Here is a 19,410-nt window from a genome sequence, read left to right on the forward strand (position 1 = left end):
GGATTACAGCCCCCGCCGCCTTCCCACACACACTCCTACATGCTGATGTGACTGTGCATAATAAGGCTGGCTTATAATTTTGTTGCCAGTCAGACAGGAACGTGTCCTCACTCATTAAAGACGCTGCCAGGAATGAGGTGGCTTTTTATAGCCTCCATCAAACCACTGTTTCTCAGCGGGGGGCCGGTGAGGTAAACCATTCCTGGCTCTGTGTGTGTGTGTGTGTGTGTGTGTGTGTGTGTGTGTGTGTGTGTGTGTGTGTGTGTGTGTGTGTGTGCAGTGCATGTACACAAGGAGTGTAAGCTTATTAGCAATACCACTGGTCGGTAGAGGGGATTGAGGTTAGTTTAAGCCCTAATCCTCGTACACCGTATGCTTGTTACCCAGCAAGCACGACAACACTGGATGGCACTGCCCCTCCTACACAAACACGTCACCGCCGCGCACCGTTTTCACCTGGATGCCTGAGCTGCATGTTTACCGCTTCATTTCAACTCTCTCTCTCTCTCTCTCTCTCTCTCTCTCTCTCTGCAGGAGGGGTGAGTGTGGAGGGGGGGGCGTTGTTGAGTAGTTTCCCTATCGTCATGACGACCTCACACCCCATCATCTCCAGGGCTGTCTTCCCGTTACCACGGTGACCTGATCCTGTTCCATTCCCTCTGCTTTTCATGATCCGGGATGGACCGATAGCTCCGTCTTATTCCCTGTGAGCGGCGGGCGTGGACGGGACAGTGAATCACACACTGGGACTCGGCTGCGAGGACAGGCAGGTGCGGCGTGCTGGGAATGCTGTGGGATTAACACCGGAGCATTGCTTGGAGACAGGAGCATGCCGATACAACAAATATCAGTGGTTCCAGTGCGGGAGACGGCCAGCAACGGCAAGAGCGCCCCTCGCTCCAAAGACAAGAACGAGGTGAGTGTCGGACCCCCAATCTCTGACCCCCTACATGTTGAAGTTGGAGAGAAGGCTGTTTAGGTTTTTTTTTTTTTTTTTTTTTTTAATTTTTTAAACTTTTGGGGGGGAAACTGCTATTGCCTAGATTACAGCGATTTAAGATTCCAGAGGACTTTTCCTTTTGTCAGAAGGTAGAAGTCACCTGGTCGGATCTTGAACACTTATCTATGTGGTGAGGGGGTTGCACCCAGGGGCGCTGACAGGAATTTTGGGCCCCATGAAAAAAAATGTATTTACTCGATGATGGTTTAATAATTTTATATTAGTTTTTACCTTTTTTGGGGGCCGCTGTCAGGCAAGGGCCCTTGGAATTGTCCTAACCTTTCCCCCATATACGGCACCCCTGGTTGCACGTGTGTGTGTGTGTGTGTGTGTGTGTGTGTGTGTGTGTGTGTGTGTGTGTGTGTGTGTGTGTGAGGCACACACACGAGTGCATGCATGCCTGAAGCCTGTAATCCCAACAAGGTGCACACTGGCAGTGGGCACCCATTATCAGATGGCAGCTTCTCAGCATGTGAGCTGTGTGTGTGTGTGTGTGTGTGTGTGTGTGTGTGTGTGTTGTACAATGCAGGCCTGACAGTCTCCAAGTTTTTCCTCTAAAAGCTTGTGCACCTTTAGCAACCTCACCGCCACCACCGTCCCACCTGACACCCCCCACCCTCTCCACACACACACACACACACACACACACACAAACACACACACACTACCCCGCCCCCCTCCCATTCTGCTGCTCAGTGTTTCCTGTCCCAGTGTCTATTTTTATGTGTTCTCTGGCCTCGTTCACAGAAGAGCTAAATATGGTTGTCACTCCTCATTTTAGTCCGTAATCTGCTCAAGTTCAAACTCGGGTTAGATAATTCCTGAAGAGAGCAACAGCTAGTAGCAGCGGGTCTTGCTGGAAACAGTAAGAGTTGACTCTATTTATTATGCAGATGAGTCCAGATGGGTGTGTATGGATGGGAACAGAACCCTAACCCTGACAACCAGCAGCTGATGTGCAGTGATGTAGCTGAAAAACACAGAAGCCAGTCCTGTGAACTCGTTCATCCATGCAAACATTCTCAGTCTTCTAAATATGAATAGATATATTTTTTCAGTTTTTTCATTGCGTGATGGTCCAAATGCATGACATTTATATTCCAACAAATTACATCCTCATATTCTCTTTGATAAATCAAATTTCATACATTGCCCCTTTGAGGTCCTTGTCCCGTACAGTTACAATTGTCATTACAAGTGACATCCATTGCCCCCCTCTCCCTACGCGCGCACACACACACACACACACACACACACACACACACACACTCAGGTAACATATACCTAATCATCATATAATAAATATGAATATTAAATATGAATACACATAAATATGTGTGAGTTTGTGTATGTGTGTGTGTGTGTGTGTGTGTGTGTGTGTGTGTGTGTGTGCGTGTGTGTGTGTGTGAGTGAGTCCAGATAGTAATATAGTATTTAAAATAGTAGATAGTATTTTGTTGTTAAACCTCAAGATGTTCAATCTGTCTATCTCCACTTCTTCCACTCACTCCCTCTCCCTCACTCGCTCATTCACTCACTCACTCACTCACTCACTCACTCACTCACTCACTCACTCACTCGCACGTTTACTCGCTCACTCACTAACTCACACACACACCAGCGTTTTATCACTGCTCCTTCTCTTTCTGCTCCATTTACTTTACACCTTAACAGCACATACAGAGGCCTATAAGGTGTGTATGTGTTTCAAAGCATTTCACTGTGGCGTTAGCAACAGGGATGAGTGGGAGACAGAGGGAGCGAAATGCAGACCTGCCAATAATAATAATACGCCAGGAAGTATTTATGAACATTCAGTGTCGCACTGCCAAAAACAAATAAGGAAAACATTTTAACCATATTTAATTACTTTATAAGAATTTATAAAAATTGTGCTTATAATATCCCCAGTTGAATCAGGTGGCAAGACTGGGAATCTGAACATCTCCATGATGCCGTTAAGGAGATGAATGCAATATTATGATATTGCTCTTATCACTTATTTTTGCACAAGATTTCAGCCAGTTATTGTTTATCTCAATGTTAAAGCCAGTTACACATTCACACTGCCAATGCAGCAGTGCCAAGCTCTGCATCTTAGAGTCTTGACTGCCCAGTTATAAGCTTCTGGAGTGAGTTTTCATGTTTAATAATCCTTATTGAACAGTCCAGTGACTTACAAATTGAATATGAATTTTTGGGTGAGCGGTATCCTCCTTTAACCACCACTACAATGTAATGGAGTTTTATTCTGTGCCTAGACGAGATCATAATCATTTTCCAGTCTTGCAGCCCAGGATATTTTTGCTTATATAATGTAATAGATTTGCTGGGTAACTATGCAGTGATGCACAGTGTCAGTGTGCCTGAGATCATACTTGCACAGTTCATGCAAACTATATGAAAAACATTTGCTCAAGTATTACATTTCACTAGAAATTTGCACTTTTACTCAACTATTTCAATGTAATGAGACATCTCAAGTTGAATTATTGTACATTTTTATACCTGCTACACTTGACTGACATATGAAGTTGCTGGTTACCTTGCAGAATAAGGTTTTGCATATACTTCATACATTATAAAGGAAAACGTCACCCAATTGAAAGACAAACCGCCAGCTACTCATCTGCAAAACTTAACACTCCACAACACAGACCCACTTAAATAATAATTAAGTTTACTGTAAATGTTACTTAAATGCATTCCATTTCTAGTACTTTGACCACATTGCATTTTTTTCAATCACATTTCTATGTACTTGTATTAGTATAACATTAAAAAATTTCAGCACTCTTTCTATCTCATAGTAAGGTTCTGTTCATCCTCCCAAATCCTACTCTTCATGATGCAAGCAACAGCTGAGTAGGAGCAAGAGAGACTCATGTCGGCTTCAAATCCCTAAAACTGAGGCTTTTAAACCAGGAAAACTAAAGCTGTAGTCTTTTCTTGCTGCTGCCCGTCCTGTGACTGCATCATCAGGCGTCTTTGCAAATTTTCTATTGTTTGTGTTTTCTGTGTTGACCCCAAGAAGATGAGCCAGCCACCCCTTGTGGAATCTAATGGGGATCCAAATAAAGAATAAAGAATAAAGATGTGAGACTTGGTGGAGAAAACAGACCCGCCTACGACACGCAGAGAGCACAGAGGTGCTGACAAGAGTACTGGTCTATAAAAAACGTGTCCTGCTATGACAAATACACAGCAGTAAGGGAGAAAATTGTTGAGTGGCCCTTTGAGTGACTGTTTGCTTTCACCAAGATATTCATCAAAATACTGACTTTTGCAAGGAGCTGAATAAAAAGAAGGGAAAAAAGATTTGGATAAAGAAAAGGATTTGTTCTTCCACCACTGGCTATAGCTGCTCATATGGTGCTGTTGTGATAATAATGGTCTGACTGTAGTCTGACTGTAGGAGACTGTAGTCAGTCCAACTGTATAGATAACTGGCAAAACTGCTACTAAATGTGCATAGTAAATGAAGAAGGTCTTATTTAATGGTCAACACAACCTGTCTGTCTGTATAATTTCATTTAATTGTTTATTTTATTATTTCTTTTCTTTTTTTAAGCCAAAGACTTAAATGTCTAGTCATTCCATAGAATGTCAAAGCATGATGCTGTTGGATTATGCTGATTCCACGCTAATTTTAACAGCTGAGCATGAATTTTACTTTATATGTGTTTTTTATGTTCCTGCAATATGTAAATATGAAAGCACAGCCGATTTGCAAGAGTTGGGATTGATGAAAATATGCCAAACAGGTCCTCAGGTTTTCAGTGTACTGTTAAGGACTCTGTGGCTTTCTAAAACATATCATGACCAGATATCAACTCAACACCTACAGCTTTATGCTTGGTTGGTTGTCTAAGTTTGGCAGCAGGAGTGTTTGATCCCAAGCCAGAGTACAAACCGAAATATAGCCCAGGTCCATGGTACATCTTAATCCCCTCTGCAGAAACATGCACATGTCCACACACAAACTCACCAAACACTCTGCCGGACATCTGCATCACTCTGTCAGAGTCTCTGCAGGAGCACAGGTGGACAGGTGAGTGGCAATGAAATGTTTTCCTGGCACAGTAATAATACGCTGCCTTGGTTTATGCTGTATGAGACAAGCCTGACAGAGGCAGGCACTGACTGAGCTGTAGATTTAGACCTGTAAAGCAAAAGGCTGGGGGGTTTACTCTTTTGGGAGAGACATCTTTGCAGCGAAGAATCTATGATTTCTGTTGCTTATGGATCCGACAAGGAGTTCTGTGTGTCTTTTATAGTTACAAGTGTTCGCATGTGCTGCTCCTGTGTGACTCTGTTTTGGATAATATTGCAGGTGCTTTGTTGTACTATAATACAGACCTACTAAGGCTTTTGCTTTCGTGCACACTGGATCATTCACTGCAGAGATTGCACCGACAGAGGAGATGAAAACTCCCTATACATAGTTGCAAAAACGTATACTATTCCCTGACAGTGATTGAAAAGGAGCCAGTGTACTACTGAAGACACTGCATGTTTTTTTTTCTTTTCATAAATATAACAGTTTTTAACTGGAAATTCTTGCCAGCTTAGTGTAAAATTCTAAAGTTGGCCCATTTATGTGAAAACATGTTGTGTTTTTATTTTCTGCTACACTTTCTGAACAGTACTGGAACTGTGATTTTGCAGTTGGCTGCTTTTGCTCAAACACACCACAAAGACAAAGGAGCACATGCAACAAGAGGCCAGTGTCTATTTTTGCACATTATGCTGTACATTTTAAACAATCATAATATAAATACTGTGATTAAATGGCAGTTTGTTATACACTTCATGATGCAAAATGATTTGATCTTCTGTGTCGGCATGTTGTTTTGTTAGGTTAGGCTGTTAAAATATTCCACACATGCCTCAGGCCATAACGTGGCTGCAGTGCGTGTGTCCATGTGCCGTAACACAGTAAGAGGCTGCAAGGTGTTTGCTTTGACTGGACAGAGGACTACTGATTTAAAACTGTCCGTCAGCAAATCTCTTGATCAGATTAGATGCAGCTGCATTCTAAATGTGAATGTGTCTCTTATTTATTGCACTCATACTTTGCACAGAGAGCGGCTGTATGTGGGTGTGAGCATGCATGTTCTGTTCTGCCTTTATATGTCCAGCATTAAAATAAACACATGTTCCTTACTGTATGCAACTGGTCATTTCCATATCTAGGAAATCATAATTCAGCTATACAGGTCTTTACAAAATCTTTTAAGAATCATATGTCAGTATTATACATTCTATTTAGCTGATAAGTTTCATATAATGGAAGTGGCCATTCTCATGCTGTGATATATATAATATATACCTAACACACACAAAGGCAGACCTTATGTGATCTTCTTATGTGGATGTACTTAGCACAAATCTATAATACCCGGAAGGGAACATGTACAGACTACTGTTGTTCATTTTGGTTCAATAGATTACAATAAATTTGGATGTTTTTTATATATTTGCTTACATGTAACCAGTGACAGTAATGTACTAACCCCTGTGTCCATCTACCATGGATGACTGCAGGACATAAATAGTGGCTTCATATGAAGTACAGTTGAGGGTAATCAGAGCTGTGGAGGGCTTTATGTAATAGTTGTTTACTTGCACACTGGGTCTCATCCTCACAGGCTGCTGTTCTATGAGTACAGTGATGTGCTGTGCTGTTATATGTCTCTTGCATCTAATTTCTGTCAAGCTTTAGTGTCTTTAGTGACTTTTGCAAAACAACAGTAGTTTACTCACTAAATAGACTGTGTAGTCACTACTCAAAAATGAGTGTGTGTGTGTGTGTGTGTGTGTGTGTGTGTGTGTGTTTACGTGTTGGTGGGTAATGTTAAAGCAGTGCGTTTTTGGGACAAGGCATGTTTAATCCCATAGTGGAGCAGTTTCACTATTATTTCATTGACTAGAAGCTAGCCCACTGACTGTTCAGTTATCAGATGGGGGTCCCAGAGATGACATCATATCAGATATGGGTCCATGGCCTGATACGTATCAATTTGGGGGTCCTTGACACCAAAAAGGTATAAACTACCACCATAGTGCACCTGGCTGGGAGTGATCTGCCAATAAGAGCACATGGGACTATGTAAAGCTACTATATATTACTAGATAATGCTACCCTATATGGGGCAATTGGAAGTGGTCAGAAAATGACATGTGGAAAGTTAATTTTTTGGAAAAGACAGGAGAGCAAAGGGCATAACAACTAAGATTTCAGGCTGTGATCACATGCTAGCATGGGTATACATAAAAAATACTAATTTCTAATTGTGGTGAACATTGAATAGCTTTTCCTCATCCCTACAATGAGTGTTAAGACTTCCACTCACTCTGTTCAGGCAACTGCCAAGAAAGACTAAAGCAACAGGTTTTTAGAGCCAGTAAGGTCTTGGATTTTTACATTTATGCCATATCTTCTTAACACTGTTCCTGAGAATCAGTGTGATTAGTTGGTTCCAAGTGGACATCATCCTCTGTGAAAATGCTGTCCAGATATCAGTAATGCAATTCAGACACCTGCAGTTCATTTGGGGGATTTTAAAGGGAAAATAATTTTAGGCATATTTACATACATAAACATTGCTTGTGTTTTTTGTGTTTTTTTTTTTTTTTTTTTAATTATTATTATTCTTTTCGACTTGGCTGCTACATTTCACTGTATGTAAAACAACTTGCAGGCAAGAGTAAAGATAAAGACAGGAGAAAATAGTGTATAGTGTGAAAGAGCCTCTATACATGATTCCCTTGGTTTATTCTGATGGTTTACCAGAGCACCTTAGCATCCGAGGGGAGCATTTTGTCACGCCTACATGTACTGTCTACCAGCAGCTAAAATGTTTTTAGTCCTGCAGGCAGTGAATTACGTGCTGATGTCAGTGGCTGATGGTCTCTTGTTCGAGCTTAGACAGTCTATGTTCTGGAAAGTTCTGGCAAAAGCTGTTTAATTCTTCTGTAAATAGAAGCACATTGCAGAGCAGCATCCTCCACACTCAGCAGGGCGACGAGGTAATAGGATTGGTTGGCTTTACCTCGGGTCAGATTGAACTTAATAGACACGTGGCCAAGCCTGACTCCTGACTCTTGATTTTAACCAATCAAATACACGACCGCCTGAGACAGCACTATATATCGTGTCACATGTGGGCAGCATTAAACCTTGTGTTGGTCAATATGTGCATTTTTGTTTGTAATGTTTTATTAAAGTAATAGGCTCATTCCATTTTTGTAAATCTGCAGTTCCTTTAGCAACATAAACACCTGATAGATGCTCACACAAGTGATTACTTGACTTTTTTAGTGCACAATCCTCTTAAAGAGTGCTTATAGGATCATACTGGTGCTCTTACATGTTCTAGCTCATTTACTACACTGCATGCATGCTTTACATTACTGTTGACCATTTATCAAAACCTACCACTTTTTAAATATTTGCTCAACTTCCTTATTACTTTCTGAATGTCAGAGGTTCCTGTCAGCAGATGAATATGCCAACAGATGTGTAGACTTCTCAAATAATTACAGGCAATGATGTAAATTACCAAATAATGATAAAATATGTCACAAATGTAAACCTGGGCAGGATGTGATGAATTTTCTACCTTAAGGAGGTTTCAAGTCTGTGTGAGCTGATTTCCTACCGCACAAACAAATGGAAATAAATGGCTGCTAGGGAGGTAGAGTTGAAAATGCATTCAGATACCTTAAATAGTGTGGTGTGTTTTGAAAATGGTCAGTAGTAATATGTATTCATTTAGTAAATGGGCTGATACATGTAAAAACACTGGTATGGCTCTTTAATGTTAGTATCTGAAAACTTCCCAAACACTTGGAAAAACAAGTACAGGTCATACTTGCACAAAAATTAACGACACATGTAGAGATTATGCAGAGATTTATTGACTAGTTTAGGACTCATGGATGTGTGTGTGTTCTGAAAGTGAAATATTGTTATAATATCATGTTATTTCATCATATTGTCAGCTATTAGCTTGAGTCTGTGAGTGCTGTGTGGACTGAGAATGTGCCAGTAAAATACCTCAGACAGTCCAGCAGGCCTACCATGAAAGCGTCATATTTCCTATTTCCTTGGACGCGCTCTGATGGTTTTCCTCTCTCCTTCTCCCTCGTTCTCTCTCCCTGCAGGGGAGGAAGGCCCCCGGGCGGTCAGGGAGTCGATCCAGCAACATCTCCAAGGTAACCACTTGAATGTCAGAGAGTTTAAAAGGCCAGTGGCAGGGTCACAGTTCATACTGTATGGTAGCATCGCCAAACAAAGCAGAATCTGATGTGCTCAGATGTGCAACTGCCACTCCTGTGCTGCATTCGCTTTGATGTTGATCTCTTCATTTTTATAAACTCCCTTCTCACCGGTCACTGCCTGTTGGCTTGTATAGCAGTGTCATTATGTTAATTTAATTAATTGAACTCTGACTACTCCACATTGTAACTAATGTAACACTTGATGCAGCTCAAGATAACACAAATATGCATTTGTTAAAATGCATATTTGAGAATTTTGAATAAACTGCCTAATTACCCAATTATGCATACTATTATCTGGAAACTGGGGTTTACAAAGATGTTCTGATTTCAGGAAAAAAAAATTATTATTGATATACATTAATTTTCTAAGCTGTGAATGATCACTGTACTTGTATGGCAATAAGAGAGCTAAATTGTGTCCACTGTTTTTTTCAGGCCAGCAATTCTACAACAGGACCGGGTGCAGCCTCAAGGACATCGATCAGCCCATCCTCTCAAGATATATGCAGGTAAGACAGTGTCCTTCACTGATGGATGACTAGAACTTCAATTATCTATCTATCTATCTGTACACACATATCTGTGTGTGTGTGTGTGTGTGTGTGTATGTGTGTGAACGAACATGTCAACTTGCATGGCTTAAAAAAATTCACAAAATACCGTATGCTGAAATTCAATAGTTTTCTCATCGCACAACCTGTGACATTATTTCTGTGTGAATGTGTGTTTACTGTGGAGGAAAATGGCTGATTACAGGAATTTGATCCCTCAGTTGATTCAAGGCTGCAGGCTGCCATCGGCGGTCTGCTCATCAAGCTCAGGCTTTGCGGTATCAAGGCAGAGCTGGAATGACTCACTGAAGGAGTTTTTGCTAGCATAAAAAAACAGCCATCATATGTGCACTGTATATATGTGTGTGCATGTATCTCCATTTCTCATTTGCCACACTCAAAACATCCCATATCCCCCAGATGCCTTAGCAGCTGTAGACACCATGGCACGTTATTATGTGGAGAGATACTTGCCAATGGTTCATACAGTCAGATTTCAGCACATTTGTTTAGTTCATCTCATCTCTTTCATCTCATTTCATCTCACTTTTCCATGTCTTCATCTGTCTGTGTGTTTGCATGTGGCTGTGTGCTCAGTTCTGGCCAGCTGACGCGCTTGGAGGAGGATGGTTCTGACTCACAGAAACACACAAACACCGCTGTGATGACTGTCAGCAGCACGACTCTGGGTGTGTCAGCCCAGACCCAGAAGAAGCAGGTGAAGCGCCGACACCGCCGCAAGAGGGACAGCTGCACCGCCTTCAACTGTGTGGACACCAATACCAAACAGGAGGCGACTGACCGCAGTGACTGTAGCCCAGGCACCGACCGCAGTGAGAGGGGGGAGAAAAGGGAGCGGGCCCCCAAGACCAGGAAGGAGCTGCCCCCACGCCTCCGCAGCTGCGCTCCGCCTCAGTTAGATTCCACGTCTGAGGATGAGGGATGGCGTGAGGCCCGCAGCTGGAGCAAGGAAAAAGCCCGTAGAGGGCGGCGCCGCAGCGGGAGCAGCCGTGAGAGGGAAGGGGTAAATGCGGGCAAGGGAGGGACAAACAAAAGAGAGATCATGGAGCTCCAGTCAGTGGGCTCAGAAGAAGAGAAGGAGAATCAGGTGCTGCCAGAGAATGGAGGCCTGAAGAAACGACGAAGCGGTAAGGGCTCGGTGAAGAATGTGGGCCCAAGTTCAGTGGGAGAAGAGTCCCAGAGCAAGGATATGGAGAGAAGATATGGAAGCTACAGGTCATGCAGCCCAAAGGGGAGCTCCTCACTGGAAGAGGAAGGGGAGGAGCTTATCACAAAGCGATACCAGGAAAAGGGGTGTGGGAGTGGGGACATGGCTGTGCCCACACCGCGGAAACACTGTAGTGTCAATGGTGACGCAGCACATCCCTGCTCTGATGACTCTGAGCTGGAGGTCTGCAGGTCAGTGGGTATCTATGTGCACCTGTCTCTATCAGTATGCTTTACTTTTCATGATGCATGTCTATGTTCTGCGTGTACATGTGTGTAGGATCTGCCACTGTGAGGGGGATGATGAGTACCCGCTGATAACGCCATGCCGGTGCACAGGCAGCCTGCGATTTGTCCACCAGGCTTGTCTCAACCAGTGGATCAAATCCTCAGACACGCGCTGCTGCGAGCTCTGCAAATTTGACTTCATCATGGAGACACAGCTCAAACCCTTACGCAAGGTACATTGCTGAAACCTGTGCTGCTGCACACTTGCAGGTGTCAGGATGCGATAATGAACACTAATTCTCTCTCTGTCTTCACCCTCTCTTTCCTCTCCAAGTGTCTTATCTCATGCTTCTTACTTCCCATCCCTTCTCCATCCCTCTCTCTTCCAGTGGGAGAAGCTACAGATGTCCAAGTCGGAGAGGAGAAAGATCTTCTGTTCAGTGTTGTTTCACCTGATAGCAATAGTTTGTGTGTTGTGGTCAGTCTACGTTCTGGTCAAGAGAACTGCTGAGGAGATCAGGCTTGGCAGGAACGGTCAGTACTTCCCCTCTGCCCCTTCTCACATACCAGTGTCATGCAGCGCAACATTTGAAACTTAGCCTTTGACAATGCGCAAGTGGTGAAAATTAATTAGATGTTCATATAATTGATAATAACCAAATAATTACCCTGCTGGGCAATGGGGACATATACATTGCCGTGTCAGTGTCAACAGTTAGGTCCAGAGGGGCGTATCTCCAAATCTGTGTGGTGGATCACCATGACATTTGCTGACAACATTCATGTGGCCTGGAGGATGAAACCTGCCAATTTTGGTGACCCCATGATCTCTCTAGCACCACCAGCACCTATCTTATCTTGCACACTAATCTCTCAAAAATTACCTCAGCATTTCCAGGACTTTTCCTTTAGCACCACCAGCAGGCCAAATTTGTTATAGCAGTGGTAAATTTTGTGACAACATTCATGTTGGCTGGAGGACAAAACCTGCTAATTTTGGTTGACCTACCCTCTGGCACCACCAGCAGGCCCAGCGGGGCATCTGCGTTAGAAATAACATGCTTGATTTTATCATCTAATGGTAACTTGTCACCTGCTGATTTTTGCACACATTTGTGCATATTATTCTGAAGAATACCTAGATGTTGATCTGAAATTCAACCTAAATTTATGGAAAAGCAAATACAGGATTATTATTACTGTAATAATATTAGTAAAACAGCACTGATGACTGGAGTGACTTAGTGTAATGATCTCTGTGCCTGTCTGACTCTGGTTATGTGACTTTAAAAACACATGTAGCATTTCCTGTATAATCAGGCATCATATTCATGCATTCACTTAACCTCTTCAACTCTACCCATGGGTGGGTTTCTCGTTGCTGCACGGCCAGACTTTGTTCAGAGCTTTATTTTAAATTCTAGTGGTGAGCCCAAGGTTTCCAAAGTAAATACCCAATACCCAATATGTGCTGATGAATTACAGGGAAATCTGTAGAAAATGATGCATAAGACATATTTGCTATTTAATACAATGGTGCAACCATAAAACAACAGCATCTCACAGGTTTGAATCAGAGATTGTAAAAAAAAGAATATTTGAATATTTCATCTATGATGCGGCTGTAATGAAATGTTGCAACCAGCAAATACAGAATATGCATGTGACATTGTTGTGCAATATGGAAATTTTTCCCAACTTTAAAGTCACAAAGGGGAAAACTGAAGGGAAATCAGAGTTCAAGGGGTTAATCTAGTTAAAAGTGTGTGTCTGTGTTTGTGTCCTATGCTATCTCTAAGTCAAATCTACTAATTCATAAACAGATTGTGATGGTAAAGTCCCTCGGCATGTGGGAGGTCTAACTCTTGAGGCAAGACATTTTAAACACTTCTCATACAGGAGGAAAAACTCAACCACGGAAGCCTAATTCAGCTGTATTTGATACATTTGGTAGTATAACAGATGTTATCCACCAACACTCAGTGAATCTCAGTGAATATATCTGGGAATTTGATATATTTAATAGAGTTAGATATATTTTTCCTTTTTAAAGGGGCAGTAAACTAGCTTTGGAAATAACTTAAAACAGCTGTGTCAGTGACATTATACAAACATATTGAGCAGTATAGTACTATAATTTTAGTATACTATATCATGTAGTATTATAACATTGTGACATGTATACATTAAAAAAAATGTAGGCATTTTGATATTGACTTTACCATGTTTGTATGAGTGAGTGGGCAGAGGTGCCTTACTGAAAGATACTTTGACAGGTCGCATCATACCTGTGGATTAAACAATTGCAAACCAATGCCTCAATTCCTGTATTTGAAAAATTAGTGTTAAAATGAGCGTAACTTGGTGTAAATAGACCTCTCACTGCTTTGAATTCATTCTCCTTGCAATGCTGTAGCTACTTCCATTAATACAGCCTACTGTATTGTTCTGGTGGTGTTGTGTTGTGCTGTGCTGTGATGGTGGCGTGTTCGTATCGTCTTCCTCATATTGTAGGAACTAATGATAGAGGCAAAATTATAGATGCAGCCTGATAGAATCATGTTATATTTTTAAATAAATATTAATACAACACATAATAAAGTAAGCTTCTGCAGAGATCCTCGAAATAAAGAGAAAATTACACTAACTCTTGATTTCAGACGAGTTGTGGAGAATTTCTCTTCTGAAGTACTATAAGCCAGAGGGTAAGCACAGCACTGTACACACCAGCCATCATGGTTCCTGACACATCCAGCAGGCCGTTCTGCAACCGCTGTGTGTGTGTGTATGTGTGTGTGTGTGTGTGTCCGCAGGTGTCCTGGAGTGGCCGTTCTGGACCAAGCTGATCGTGGTGGCCATAGGCTTCACGGGCGGCCTCATTTTCATGTACATCCAGTGTAAAGTTTACCTGCAGCTGTGGCGCCGCCTCAAGGCCTTCAACCGCATCATCACAGTGCGGAACTGCCCCGAGAAAGGCCCGCGCCCCTCTCAGACCCGACCCGCCCCCCTCACCAATGGCAAACACGAAACTGTGGAAGTTCCTATGAGCTCTGCCCCCGTCCCGGCTCCGGAGGCACAGACAGACTCAGACCTGTCGGTAGAGGCGGCTGTGGCACCTCCACAAAACCCTGTGTGACTCTCCTCCCTCTCAGATAACTGCAGTCCTAAAAAAAAAAAAAAAAAAAAAAAATCACACCCGGCTCATACGTTACCTAGATAGTGAAATACTTTTGACCACGAGCTGGTGTGTGTAGGGTGTGATGAATACTCACTGGGTGTTACAGTAGTGTTTTGTTGTGTACGTCGTCTTGCCTCCTGTGGTAACTGATTTTGTGAGACACAGCTGATATGAATCGAAATGCAACAGCCTATCCACTCCTTCAGAGATGAAAGGAATGGAAGAGCGGAGGAAGGATAGTGGTGAAGGTGCAGCCCGGGCCACCATGCAGGCCAGGATGTGGAAGAAAGAGGCAAGGACAGAGAACTATCTATCCGAGAGAGGAGGCATAGTTTGTTAAGGCTGTAGTCTTGTGGTAATGTTCAGGTTGTTTTATTACTGTATGCATTTTCTGAAATTGCACTGAAGTGGGTCAACCTGTGGATGCTGATACTAGCTATTTCCATCTGGACAATCAGGTCTTCAGATACCAAAGAGTCAGAAATAACCAGAAACTTTTTAGATGACGTTCTTGAAGCAGTATCAGTAGGTCAGTCCGACCCATCTGTAAAACTCTGTGTTGAAAATGTTTAATTAATTTACAGTCTAGGGGCCGTGTCGAATATTTTATTTAAAAAAAAAAAAAGTAAATTCCAAGTAGCCCAGTTGTTACATTTTTTGACATTATGCAGCTTTATATGCTATGCTCTGTGAGGTACTCATATTTATATTATTTATGTCACCACTTGGTAGATGCCCATTCATATCATCAGTGTTTTACACATTAGAGTTATTTGGACTGACACATGTATGTGTGTGTGTGTGTGTGTGTGTGTGTGTAACTGACCATTGGATCTACAAATGGCACCAGTTGTTTACACTTCCTCTTTTTTACAGGTTTAATTTGGTTTTTTACCAGTTACCATTGTCCCTTCACATAAAATCCAACTTTTGATGTATATCCACCACAACATTCAAGCACTTGATTTCTATATCACAACTTTTTTCTATTTCTGATTGGATGAACCTGAGAATTAAAATGAGATTAAATGCATTTTTTGTGCAATAAACAATGAATGTAGATCCCCTCACTATGTTGGTGTGAAGTTACTGAGCAATAACAGACATGAGAGCAAGGAGAGCGGGTTGCTTACTTTGCATTTGTCTCTGATGTTTTGTCGCCACCTTGTGGGCAACACAGGAGGCGCATCGAGCTTCAGCTGCAGCAGGGAGGCACATGAACACGCACACACGTCAGCTCACTTTTTTACAGTGTAAAAAACACACCCTTAGGCCTGATTTGCTGTTGCTCAGGTCCACAAGTAAAACACAGCTCTACAAGCTGCTGTCCTGCATGGCTGATTGCAGCTTTGGCATGAAGTCAGTTCCAACGACACGGGCCTCAATTTGAATCTGACATCAGTGCTGCATCATCCTCCAGGTCATCTTCCTCGTTATCCTCCTCTGCCTCATTGTTGTCTTCCTGACTGTCCTTTCTATCGACTCCTTTGTTAGACACTTTTCGCAGTTTAATGTTTGGAAGTTTCTTCAGATCGCCAGTCCACTCTCTGCCAAACCAGTAACACAGACAACAAAATGATAGCTTATATGACATAATGATAGCTCACGTTATCGGACATTATCTTAATTCTGTCATTATTTGTTAAATAATTAGGGCCCCAACTCAGTACAAATACACTGTAATGAACTAGAGATTCACATTGTCTTACCTGAATGTTTTCAGATGTTTTGAATTAATGATGTCTGGGATTTCTGTGAAGAGGACACATTGTTTATTGTCAAACAGTACTCTGTGTGTGTGTGTGTGTGTGTGTGTGTGTGTGTGTGTGTGTAAAGAAAGGGACTCACCAAATCCATTGCCTTCATACTGCGCTCGCTCTCGCTCTATGGTCTGTTTGATGACGGCCTCTCGGGCGCCGTGCTGCCGGCCCTGCCGACCCTTGATGCTGTTCATCAGCTCAATCTGCTCCAGTTCAGAGTCAAACCTTTTCAGGTACCTACATGTGGGCATGGAAACACAGGCACGTTACACATGAAAATGTCAAAGCAGACATAGAAAACAACAACTGAAGGCAGCCTGGACAGCAACTAGGGATGTTAACCAATAGTAGTTTAACTGATAATCGACCGTTTCAACATTAACCGATTAATCCTGTCAGTTAAAAATGTTTGTGTGCCCATTTACACATGTACCAATGTTTCATCTGAAGCTTTAAATAAATGCCTCTCTTCAGAAATGCTACTACTTTTTAGACCATTTCAAAATGTTTTGTATCATGCTTAGAGTAACTTTATTGGACATTGGATTACCTAGATGCTATAACTCACTCTAGTGGCTCTCCTGGATTAGTGCGTCAGTCGACCTATTTCAATTTGCCCCTGTATAGGCAGGATTTGCGTAACTTTATGGCCTTTTTAAGGTTATCAGTTAAGCGACAATTAACCGATTAATGGTGTCAGTTAACCGATTAAAAATATTTTCCAATTTTGCCATCCATAACAGCAACACATTTACATAGATGCTTGTAATTGCCTCATGTCATTCTATTACAGAAGTAAATGCATTTCATTCCAGCTGAGTGTTTCTGCCAGTGTTTCCCATGCAGAGGATCATCTGTGGCACCTAATGTGTGCAGCACTAGTCTACAATTTGCTCCAAACTCACATGTGTTACTTTTTGACACTTAATAGCGTATCAAGTAGGAAACTCACACATCCAGAGTTCCATTCTCAGCGTGAGTGTCAGAGCATAAAAGGTCACATTACGGATAACAGTCCTGCACAACGCTTTTGCAAACACATACAGATTTATTTGATCAGAGTGTCAAGCCACACTGATGAACACAGACTGAAACTGAAGCATTGTGCTGGACTGTTATCCTTGATGTGAGACATGTTGGTGTAAAACTGCTCAGCACTCGGAGAGTTAACATAAGTGCCATACAAAGACTGGAATACTGCCCCTGTTAATCAGAGGACATACTGCTCTCTCACTGTTGGGAAGTACTAGTAATTAATCCTGTTATAATTCAATCCAACTGCAGTGACATCACCACTAAATGTTTTGTTAGTAATTTTCCTAACGGTGTGCACATGCTGTCTCCTCAATCTGATCTCATTTCACTCTGATTGATCTTTATGATAAAAGCTGGAGGAAAGCAGCTTTAAGACAGAAACTTACACTTGCATGTCTGAAAGCGATTGGCAACACCACAAATAATGAAATCCAAGCTGAAAATGTGACTAGTAATCGAGCCCACATCTCTGACCTTTCAATGATGACACAGGCGTCTTCTTTTGTGTACGCCGGCTTTTCAGGATCCAACTGCTGCTGGAACCACAAGAGTTTCTCACCTGAGAGACGGGACCGAGTTTCAGTAGAGGGCAACTTACAAACACACAAACACACTAAAAACACGGAAGACAAACCAACTTACCAATGTTGCTCAGACGTATGGCTTTGTCATTTTTCTGCCTGTAGGACCAGAGAAACCAGTGGAGTTACAACAAGGAGGCATTTCCTTTTCAACCACGATGTATGGATGACTAACTAATAACTAGTAACATGTTTTTTTCCCCTTTAGTGGTCAGTTTTGCATTTCACTATACTATATTTCCCTGATTCTAACCTAGTTATCTCCAGTAATCTTACAGGTTAGTATTCATCTCTGTAATTACTTTGTCATGCTATATATTTTCAGTATTTTGCACTGATAAAAACACTATAGTCATCTTACCATGCACGTTAGAGCTATGGTTACTACAACTATCACATTTAAATAGTGTCGTAGGGAATAAAAGCACATGGACTGGGTTGCCAAACCACACTGCTTCAGGTTACTTTCACAAAACAAGATTATGATCATCTTACAATTTTTCAGTGCAAAAGCTCATGGTTTACTATGATGGACAAAGGTAAGTAGAGGTCAGCTCACGCTGTACACACAACACCAAGCAGATTCAGACATTTAGCTCAAACAGAAACATGGGAGAGGGCATGGGAGAAAATGCTGTGTGAAGGAACCAGGTTATGAAGGGAATATTAAATTTACGCGACTGGGAAATGCCACTATAACTTCTCCCAGCACACCCTATGCTGTGTGACATCACATCGCACACACACACACACCTCTCTTTCCTGCCCTGGCGTATTTCCTCCCGGGCGAGGTACGCAGCTTTCCGGCTGTACGGGTGAACCACTTTCTCCGCGGCTTTTCCTCTCTGCGCCTTGGGCTGAAACACAGACACACACTCTGACGCTTGTTTCTAAATTATTATATTCGTATTGATGCTTATGTTGTTTGTTTGTTGTGTTACAAACAAACGTGATATGCGGCGCTCAGACTTTACCATTTTGACTGGAGGCAGCTGGAGACACGCGTGGTCCTCTGTTGACAACTGGACCGGAAGCGGATTGGTCCGTCACTAAAACATGTCTGAAGTTGATCGGATGCAGCAACATGGTTCCGCAATCCTCTGCGTGCAGATTTGAAGTTTAAAGTACATTACATTAATTAATATCACCACCACCGAGAAAATAAAAAAATAAAATAAAATAAAATAAAACAACAAACAGTACACAAATCATTTTGAGTATTAAGCAATGAGCGTTCAAGGCACATGACATGTATCTGATTGTTATGAGATTCAACCTGCAGACCTGAAACTTGCTCGAGGCAGGTAGGATGATCTGTCTTTACCTGATTGCGTAATTATTCACCTGCGTACGCGCGATGATATCAAAAGTGTGGTACGTTCACGTGCTCACGGGAATCTCCGGCATCTCGCAAACTGTAGGCTACTGATTTACTGTGTTGCCCCATTTACCTATTCTTAGTTGCAATTCTGATAACCACCAACATGATAAATGAAATAAACTACAACTGTGACTTATAATTCATAACTGAATTTGAAATTTGACCGTGATTTAATTAGGC

The 19,410-nt window shown here is 42.1% G+C and overlaps 2 protein-coding genes across 3 annotated transcripts; one reads left to right on the forward strand and one right to left on the reverse strand.

Annotated features, from left to right (window-relative positions):
• Positions 1 to 395: 395 nt before the first annotated feature.
• On the forward strand, positions 396 to 15,540 carry marchf1 (membrane-associated ring finger (C3HC4) 1). Of its 2 annotated transcripts, XM_030052346.1 has the most exons (8): positions 396 to 916; positions 9,170 to 9,220; positions 9,725 to 9,798; positions 10,438 to 11,259; positions 11,348 to 11,528; positions 11,685 to 11,829; positions 13,956 to 14,000; positions 14,109 to 15,540. In XM_030052346.1, the coding sequence occupies exons 1-8, from the start codon at positions 830 to 832 to the stop codon at positions 14,429 to 14,431; spliced, it is 1,728 nt and encodes a 575-aa protein (XP_029908206.1). In that variant the 5' UTR covers positions 396 to 829; the 3' UTR covers positions 14,432 to 15,540. The 2 variants fall into 2 exon arrangements, with proteins under 2 accessions (XP_029908206.1, XP_029908215.1); XM_030052355.1 differs by lacking the exon at positions 13,956 to 14,000.
• Positions 15,338 to 19,151, reverse strand: tma16 (translation machinery associated 16 homolog). The gene is made up of 8 exons (XM_030052365.1): positions 19,134 to 19,151; positions 18,824 to 18,949; positions 18,603 to 18,706; positions 17,911 to 17,948; positions 17,743 to 17,827; positions 16,322 to 16,470; positions 16,183 to 16,225; positions 15,338 to 16,020 (listed from the first exon to the last, which is right to left on the reverse strand). Exons 2-8 carry the CDS (start codon positions 18,824 to 18,826, stop codon positions 15,855 to 15,857), a joined length of 588 nt encoding a protein of 195 aa, XP_029908225.1. The 5' UTR covers positions 18,827 to 18,949; positions 19,134 to 19,151; the 3' UTR covers positions 15,338 to 15,854.
• Between the last annotated feature and the right edge of the window lie 259 nt (positions 19,152 to 19,410).

Source organism: Myripristis murdjan, chromosome 1 (assembly GCF_902150065.1).
Source record: "Myripristis murdjan chromosome 1, fMyrMur1.1, whole genome shotgun sequence".
NCBI lineage: Eukaryota > Metazoa > Chordata > Actinopteri > Holocentriformes > Holocentridae > Myripristis > Myripristis murdjan.

What these genes read in the sequence shown, in the direction of transcription:
- tma16 (XM_030052365.1), bottom strand. An exon ending in CATACGTCTGAGCAACATTG is followed by an intron (nt 17,828 to 17,910) that starts GTAAGTTGGTTT and finishes CCCGTCTCTCAG; the next exon opens with GTGAGAAACTCTTGTGGTTC. An exon ending in GTATGAAGGCAATGGATTTG is followed by an intron (nt 16,226 to 16,321) that starts GTGAGTCCCTTT and finishes TCCTCTTCACAG; the next exon opens with AAATCCCAGACATCATTAAT.
- marchf1 (XM_030052346.1), top strand. Translation starts at nt 830, where the DNA reads ATGCCGATACAACAAATATCAGTGGTTCCAGTGCGGGAGACGGCCAGC. An exon ending in GCTCCAAAGACAAGAACGAG is followed by an intron (nt 917 to 9,169) that starts GTGAGTGTCGGA and finishes CTCTCCCTGCAG; the next exon opens with GGGAGGAAGGCCCCCGGGCG. An exon ending in GAAGTACTATAAGCCAGAGG is followed by an intron (nt 14,001 to 14,108) that starts GTAAGCACAGCA and finishes GTGTGTCCGCAG; the next exon opens with GTGTCCTGGAGTGGCCGTTC.